Here is an 8,919-nt window from a genome sequence, read left to right on the forward strand (position 1 = left end):
CCCTTGTTTAACTATCATAAACTAACAAAAATGTTCTTTTTAAATAAATGAAGGACAGGAAGGTTAAAAAAGGAAACAAAGCCAAAGCAAATTCAAACTCATTACATCTTAAGTCAATACAGGCAAGTTGCTTTTAAAAAGATTTTTTTTAAGAATAACTCATGACAAACTAAAAAAAAATACTACCTGTAGGTGTTTTAACAGATGCCCTTTATAAGATTGAAAATTACTGAAACTTATGTTGACCATGTATGGCCTAACTTGTATTTGTTTTTTTTTTCTTTTGGCTTTTTTTCTTATATCAGTTGGGGAGCATGAACTCTGCAAGCAGCTGTTGCCCTGTCTGTAAATAACATAAGAAAACAATATCCCCTTGTAAAATGTTCCAGAGGGTTGCAGACACATGTTGAAAGATAGGACATCATCTGGCATGTAGTAGGCAGTCATCAGTAGCTTGGGGGTCAGTAGCTTCATTAGGCAGTTCTTTGGAAAAGTCAGCTAGTGCAGGTAATGGGGTCAAGTGGTTGCTTGCTAATCAATGGTTTTTAGGGTACAAAGTTGCTTTCTCTCATTATCAATCTATATCCATTTTTAAGTGTCATTATTTCCTTCCAGTGAACCTGCCACATTTCAGAAATATCATCAAGTGAGTCTGCTTGCAAGATTTAATCAAGATCTGGATAAAGTGGCAGCAATTTCCTTGGAGTTCTCCACAGGCTCTGTAGTAGGCCCGAAGTACAAGCTCAGGATTCTCCGAATGAAGTTGAGGTCCCTTGCCCATCCAGAGAGGTGAGCTGAAGGCAGGGTTTGAAAAGCTACTGTTTTCTTTCTTTCTCTTCCTCCTTATCTTCCTTCTTCTCTTCTTTTTGTTCCTCCTCTTCTTCCCCTCTCCACCCCCTTTTTGGACACAGGGTCTCCTGATATAGCCCAGACTAGCCTCAAGCTCTCAAGCCTCCTGCCTCAGCCTCCTGAATGCTGAGACTAAAGACATGTACCATCAAGCCCAGCCCACTTTCTAATGATATAGTTGGAGCCTGACAAATAGTCTGCTTAGTCTTATGTTTTAACAGGACTCTGTCATTCAAGTGAAGACAGTGAGGGGTTTTCCAAAAATAGTCTTGATTAAAAACAAGCTGCCTATGTTGGGCACAATGGTGTGTTCCTGTATCCCAGACTTGGGATACTAAAATAGGAGGATCCTGAGTTCCAGGCACTACATAGCAAGACCTTGTCCATTAAAACAAAATCAAACCAAACCAACCAACCAAACAAAACAAAAGAAAACAACAAGTAGCCCAGTAATCCTAGAAAAGTATAGTGGTGTGTGCTTAAAGATAAATGGTCCAGCAATCCAAGGAAAGAATGGTGCTGTGGCTTAGAGTTACATGATTCCTGACCAACCACCATGCTGTTTATAAGCTGAAAATTTGTTGTAGAAAGAGAACTTTGTATCACTTGATAAAACAAAGCCTAATGTTTAAAACAGTTTAAACAAAAATTGGATTTTTCCTATTGACAATATAAATGTATCAGTATTGAATTTGATGACTGCACTAATGTCCTTGTTAGAAAATACACACTGAAGAAGTACTTTTTTTGTGGTGCTGGGGTTTGAACTCAGGGCTTCATACTTGCTAGGGAGGTATGATACTGTTTGAGCCCCGCCGCCTGCCCTTTTTGCTCTGGTTATTGTGGAGATAGGGCCTTGCTTTTTGCCCAGGCTAGTCTGGACCATGATGCTACTATTTTTACACTTCCTGCCGCAGTTGTTGGATGACAGGTGCATGCCACCATGTCCAGCTATTGGTTGAGATGGGGCGGGGGTCTCACTAACTTTTTGCTTAGGTTCGCCTCAAACCGTGATCCTCTGGATCTCAGTCTCTCAAGGAATAGGATTATAGGCATGAGCCACGGTGCCTGGCTAACAACATATTCTTAAAAGATGTATGTTCATGAAAAGAGAGAGCAGGGAGGGAGAAGGAAAGGAAGGGTTTTGTTTTTTTTAAATACAGAACTGTGTTTGTATGTTTGATGACAAATGCCACCCTATCATGTAGTCCTAGGTTTAATCTGTGGAGAGAAATGATGTGAGCAGCTATTGTATGTTCACAAATTTCTTTTTCTTGAAGGTTTAGAGTACTCTAAAATATTCAATAATACGAGTTTCTTCTAAGAGGAGAGTCATTACATCTTAATACTGTCAGACTTTAAAAAACGTTTTCTCTGGCTTTTCAAGGACTACATGTCTACTTTATAAAATGTAGGAAGTACAGATTTAGGAAGCAGAAAAATATTGCTAGTAACTAGTAATGTCATTAATTCAGAGATAACCATTGTTCTTATTTTTGGTTATTTTTCTAAGCTTTCTATTATTGCTTTTAAACCTAGTTGAAGTGATATGGTAAATAAAATATTATATTCTGCTTTCTTGTTGCTAATGTTTTACCTACCTAAATATTTTCCTAGTCCATTAGAAACAACTGCTATGTAATTTTATATCTTGAGGATATAATGCAACTTCCTTGACTAGAATGTGGTGTTTTTATTATTTAATTGACAAGGCTATTTTGTCTTGCTTTCCCAGGCCCCAGTTGTGTCGGTATGACCTTGTCCTGATGGAAAATGTTGAGACGTTCTTCCAACCTATTGTGTGCCCAAAGCTGCAGATGTAACAGCTGTGGTGACACATGGACAGAAGCAACATTAAGAAAGCTACATCTATGGGCTCTTAAAGCTTCACCTCACCTTTTCCTCCAGGCTCAAAAAGTACAGAAAAATCAAGGTTATTCTCAGCAGTGTCCTACCAATGTCACATTGCAAAACGTCAAACGACTCATAATTATGAAATGATCCTGGGAATGGAACCCCTAAGTAGGGCAAGTCAGAAATAGCTGGGCTCCCGACAGCCTAGCGCTTTGTCTGGCTGCATCCTGGGGCCTCGTTTGTTCCGACCTGTCGATTCTGCTGCCCATCACAAGGATGCTTCTGGCCCTCAGGGCTGTGGGACACCCATCTTAATGGGAAGGATGATGGACTGGAGGCCTCAGTGAGGACTCCACATATTGTGTGCCAGATACGCCACAGTCCCACGCTCACAGAGGAGATGAGAGCGACCTACCTTACAGGGAGGGCTGTTGTGTGGCTTTAGGAGGCAAATCTATGAAGGGTCTTTTGAAATCCCATGGGTGCACATCTGTGAGAGGTGTGATGAATGTGAATATGCTTTTATTTATTTTGATATGGTTTGGTTCATAGGCAGCCTTTCCTTATGGACACCAGCTTCTTTCCTGGCTGTTTGCTCATGAGTTGCAAGAAAGCCACACCCTGGCTTCCTGCCTTCTCTGAAGTGATGCTGATGGCTGGAGGAGGTGGGGGATGAGCTGACAGCCCTGAGGCAGGGCTGGGACTGGACACTAAGTGGAGGAGGGAAGAAGGGCAGGCAACTCCTCCCTCTTTTTTTTTTTGGAGTTTTGGGGAGGGACCCAGGACTCTAAGCATGCTAAACAAGCACTCATTTTAAGCAATCCTTAAGAAATGTTTGCTTTTCCTTACTACTAGTATAATCCATGATTATTGAAGTAGATCTTAGTAGTAGTGGGGTTGGAGTTTGAACTCAGAGCCTTGTGCTTTCTAGGCAGGGTGCTCTACCACCTGAGCCACTCCACCAGCCATTGAAGGAAATTTTAAAAATGCATAGATGCAAAATAAAAAAATACGTCATCCCACATGGTAGAAGGGATTAAGGTCAACCTTTTGGAATGAAGCTATAACCTGCATTGTTAACATGAATTTAAAACTCTTGAAGTGTGCAAGTCTCCAGGTAGAGGATTTGTTAGACTTTCCTGGAGAGACATGTGACCAACCAAGTCAAGAGGTCCTATAGGGCCATGGCCAGAGAGGCAGGAATGAATGGAGGACAATTCCAGAGGCCAGATGCCCACTGTGAAGGTAGGCACCATCTGTCCCACAGCTGATGTCACTGCTGCAAAGTGTCTGGGATTCCTCAGTGTCACAGACCTGGAACCCTCCTCCTCATTCAAATGATTATTACTCCTTACTGCTTTCTGTGAAAACAGCCCTTATTGTAAAGAAATGAACTTTATTTATAAATGGTAGAAATCTGTGTGTGGCTCATCTTCTTACAGGTTTTTATATGTATCAAGTACAGAGTCTGTTTTACTTAGAAGAATGGCTGAATTCAGTTGCACTTTGACCCCATGGACATCCTGCCATCCCTCCTCCTTCCTACCTTTCTTTAGCAATTCTGAGTAGAGAAATCAGGGCCAAAAAGGCCCTGGTTTTTTTTAGAGTCTGATTGGTCCTGTGTTTTGATTAGCACAGTCACTTTTTTGTCCTCTTTCCCTTGTTCCCAAACAGTCGGTCAAAAAATAGCAAGAAAATGCCAAGAAAAGAATTATAAATTTATAGACTCCTTGGGCCACTGGGTGTCTGGCTCATTGTGGGCCCTGGGTAAGTGGCTAAAGGATGGGTAGGTGGATGGATGGAAGAATGAATGGATAAAGGAATGGAGATGAATTCCAATGAGTTTCAGAATATTGTGACCCACAGAAGTAAAGGCAGTTGCAGGAGTAACCATCTCTTCTCAAAATCTTCCTCCAAAAGCTCCTGAACTTTTGCTCTGTCTCTTGTTGTCCTTGTCCCTCATCTCTTCTCTTTGTTAGGATATTTGTCTGGATCTCAAACCCAAGATGCAGTTAAATTACAGTCTCACCCCCACTCCACCAATTCTCTCCTACTCATCATTTGGATCCTAGCTTATATGCCCCTTCTTCAGGGAGTCTTCTTAGACCTCATTTCCACTTATATCACACTGTACCTCCTCCTTCATGCACTTTAAGATTAAAAGAAACCATTTACTTCTGTGCTTATTTCATTAATGTCTGTCTTCTCCATTAGACTGCTTTACAAGGCAGTGACCATGTATGTGTCTGCAACATAGTCTGTGATCAGGAAATACCTTTATTTTTTGGAGGTACTAGGGTTGAACTCAAGGCCTTGTGCTTGATAAGCCTGGAGCTCTACAGCTTTAGACATGCCCCCAGCAGGAAATAGGCATGAAATGATCACTATCTATTATCATCCAAGCCCTGTAGAACCATGCTCTGTTGTTAGCAAAAACCTCTTTTTCACCCTAGCTATGGCCCATTGCTATGAGGGTGCCTAACTTCCTCACCCTTAAACTTTTTCCCAGTTACCTTTGATGCTATTATCTTCGTCCATTATATTTGAAGGTTAGTTGCCCATTTCCCAGGCCCTCTGGAAAAAATAGAAGATGGCTCTTTTTTTCACCCCACATATATATCTTCTAACCATTCCTCAGCAAGCCCATGTGCCCTGAAGTCTGGGAGATGTCCCCCACCCACTTTTAACACCACTGCTAAAACCTTCCAGGACTGAAGATGTTACTGGTGGGTCCCCTGTGGTTCAGTGTCTTCCCTTATTTGTTTTTTCATGACTCTCCCTTCCACTACCAGATCTGCCACCAACTTTGTCCCAGTTTCCACCTCTGCTTTCATTATGCATGTTGGAATGTTTCTGCACCTGTAATTGCCCCAAGACTGTGACTATCACGGAGCAGCTGCTTCCTGACAGAGTGCTCAGTAATGTCTGTAGAGCAGAAGGGCATGGATTCATGCTTAGGAATTTGAGAGACTGGCCTCCAGTCTGATTTAGACATCAAGACACTTAAGTGTGTTCTAAACTTAGAACCACCTGCCCTTGGATTCCTACACATGCTCTCATTCCTGCAGAAACCCATCTTAATCAAAGGAGGCTTTGGAAGCCAGGAACAAACAGAAATCCCCTCATAGTAAATCATTTTTTTCATAGGTGTGTGTAATGAGAGGGAGGGGTGTGTTTGGGGGGGGAACTTGTAGAACCTTAGTGCTATGATTTGGATGTAAAATGTCCCCCAAAGTAAGGCTTGGTCCCCACTTAGCACTATTGGGAGTGATGGAACCTTTAGAAGGTGGGAGCTACAAGGAGGTCCTTAGGTCATTGGGGGTGTGCCCTCTAGGGGAATTGTGGGACCCCAGTTTCTTCATCTCCTCTGTTTGTTTCTTGGCTCATGGTGCAAGCAGTTTTGTATTGCCACATGATCCTGCCATCATGTGTCACCCTTGCCAGAGGCCCAAAGCAACAGGGTCATCTTCAGTTGGACTGGAACCTACAGAACAGTGAGCCAAAATAAACTTTTCCTCTTTATGAGTTGATTGCTTCAGGTATTTCATTATAGCAGTGCAAAGCTAACACACTCAGAAAGAGTTGAACAGTGAGCCCTCAGAAAGTAGAGGTCGTTTGTGGGCCTTTATTCACCCTAGTGTTCTCCTGTGAGTCTCCCAGACTAATTTTGGCTCCCTCCATAAAGCTGCTTCATTGAGTTTTTGGCTACTCACTATATAAGTGGCCCTATTCCAAAGTCTAGGGAGAAGATCCTCCTCCTGTTCAATCAGTTATGTTAGGTAGGTGGTAAATCAGAGTCTTCAGAGTTACTCCTTTCAATTGCTCTGGGCAGGTCTGATTAAGCCAGGAGCAGGTGAGTGCTATTGACAAAGAATCAAGGTAAAAATGCCTAGCAAGTTCACTTTCACTGAGAATTCTTATCTCTTCTTCCCTTCTACTTTCCATCCATCTCCCAGCCTAGCATGTGCTCTTGGTGGGGTTCAGGTTTGTCCTTTGCCAAGTAGCATGGGTATGTGCTGTAAATGAGTGGCCTCAGGGAGCCTGGTGTGTCCTGCAGTGGGTGTGGGGGTCAGGAGGGTTGTGGGGGGACAGAGATCAGGGATGAAGTGGATTGGGAGTGGGGACCCTAGTCCTAGTGTTTTGTTCTAAGCAGATAGGTTGAATAGGAGGACTCAGAGCAGGGGACCAGGGGGACAATTCAGTGGTAGAAAGGAGATGCTTAAGGTGCTGGCAGAATAGTTCAAGAGCTAGAGCACCTGACTAGCAACCATGAGGTCCTGAGTTCAAGCCCTAGTGCTGCCAAAAAAAAAAAGAAAGAAAGAAAAGAAAAGAGATGCTTGGGAAGTGAATCTGTAGAGAAGCAGGTTTGTACTTCCCCAAAGAGATCACCATCTTGTGTTGGCCAAATCCTATGACCCTAAGAGTTCCCTGCTGTATTTATTTATGATCTCCGACACTGTCCATTGTTTTTTCTAACAGTCTTCCTTGAGCTGTCAGGACATTTTTTTCCTCTTGTCCGACATCCTGTATAAATCATCGTATCCTCTCCTGATTTCAGTCTTCTTTCTTTCTTTCTCTCTTTCTTTTTTCTTTTCTTTTTAGACAAGGTCTTGCTATGTTGTCTAGGCTGGCCTCGAACTTGAGGTCCTCCTGTCTTTGCCTCCCATGTCCTGGGAATACAGACATGTGCTATCATGCTCAACTCTAGTTTTCTCTCTGAAAAAAGTAGTGCTTAGTAAGAGATTAGGCTCTGGAGTTTGCAAGGTGTGTGACCTCCATTGTTTCATTGACTTAATTCTTCCTAAACTACAGTTCCTGGACAGTTAAAGGGGTTAATGAGTCCCTACTTTGGGGGTGGGAATATAGATTAGTGGTAGTGTCCTTGCCTAGCATGTGTAAGGCCTGGGTTCAATCAAGTACTGAAAAAAAAAACCGAGTCCTTATTTCATGAAGGTTGCTATATGAAATAAATAAATTCATGAATTTAAAATGCTTCCTATGATGTATGGAGTATACCATAAGGTCAGTGAATGTTGTCTTTTGTCACTTTACCTCTCCTAGTGTCTCTAGGTCTTCCCTCCTCCCCTCATATCAACTGTCTCCACTAGACAGATGACCTGTCTAGGTTCAGATTAAGTGTCCCCAAAGTCCCATGTGTTAAACTCTTAGTCCTTAGCATGGTACTATTGGGAGGTGGTAGAAACATTAAGAGGTGATGCCTAGTGGGAGGTCTTCAGGTCACTGAGGGTGTGCCCTTGAAGGGACAGTAAGACCTCTAGTCCCTTCCTCTTCCTCTCTTTCATATCCCTGTACCAAGGTGAACCATTTTGCTACATCATGTGCTCCTAACCATGATGTACTGCCTCACCACAGGTCCAAATGCAGCTGGGCCAACTGACTATGGACTAAAACCTCCAAAACTGTGAGCCAAAATAAGCCTTTCTTCTTTAATTTTTTTGAGACAGGGCCTTGCTACCTTTGCTCAGGCTGACTTTAAACTATGATCCTCCTGCCATCCCTTCTGTGGTAGTGCTACCACTATATCCAGTAGCCTTTCCTCAGGCATTTTGTTAAAGTAACAGAAAGCTGACTAACACAACCTCCAAATCTGAAATGTTCAGTCTGAGCTCCAGATTTTCACCTGTTTGTTCAGAGCAAAGGAAAGAGTCTGGCAGACATGGGCTTCCATCCTATTCAGCACTCACTGCTGTAGACCTCACAAGTGACTTTGAACAACTATTTATCCAGTCATTGATAAATAGGATAACGATAATTGCTTCACTGGAGTGGCATTGGCTTCGTCATGTCTGTTTCTCCAAGGCACTTGTGCTTTGTAATTATATGTCTCTGCATGTTCTTCTCCAGCCAAAGGAAAAGTAAGGTCCTCAAGAACAGGAAGTTCATTCTCTTGTTCCCTACTCAATTACTTGCCCCAGAGCTTACCTAGCACAGGCTCAGTAATGTTTCCCATTTGCTGTCTTCTCATAAAGTCACCATGTACCAAACTAAATGACTAATCATTTTTTTCACTAGACCTGACACATTAATTTAACAAACATTTATTAATTGACAAATATAGAACAAGAATTTGGTTAGGGCTTGGACCAAAGATAAATGAGATACAGTTTTACTTAAGGAAATGTCCACTGTCTACTGAGGGGGATGGATAATGGCACAGGAGCATGTGATTGCAATAGGGAGGCAGACTTTTCTCAG

The 8,919-nt window shown here is 42.4% G+C and overlaps 1 protein-coding gene across 7 annotated transcripts in view; it reads left to right on the forward strand.

Moving 5' to 3' along the window:
* Liph (lipase H) overlaps window positions 1-4,123 on the forward strand; it is a 44,405-nt gene extending 40,282 nt beyond the window's left edge. For all 7 annotated transcript variants that reach the window (XM_074073608.1, XM_074073609.1, XM_074073613.1 and 4 more), the window contains 2 exons: window positions 616-789; window positions 2,585-4,123. In XM_074073608.1, the coding sequence (XP_073929709.1) occupies window positions 616-789; window positions 2,585-2,672 (262 nt within the window). In that variant the 3' untranslated portion in view covers window positions 2,673-4,123. The remainder of the gene's footprint in view (window positions 1-615; window positions 790-2,584) is intronic.
* The last annotated feature ends 4,796 nt before the right edge of the window (window positions 4,124-8,919 follow it).

Source organism: Castor canadensis, chromosome 5, assembly GCF_047511655.1.
Source record: "Castor canadensis chromosome 5, mCasCan1.hap1v2, whole genome shotgun sequence".
Lineage (NCBI taxonomy): Eukaryota > Metazoa > Chordata > Mammalia > Rodentia > Castoridae > Castor > Castor canadensis.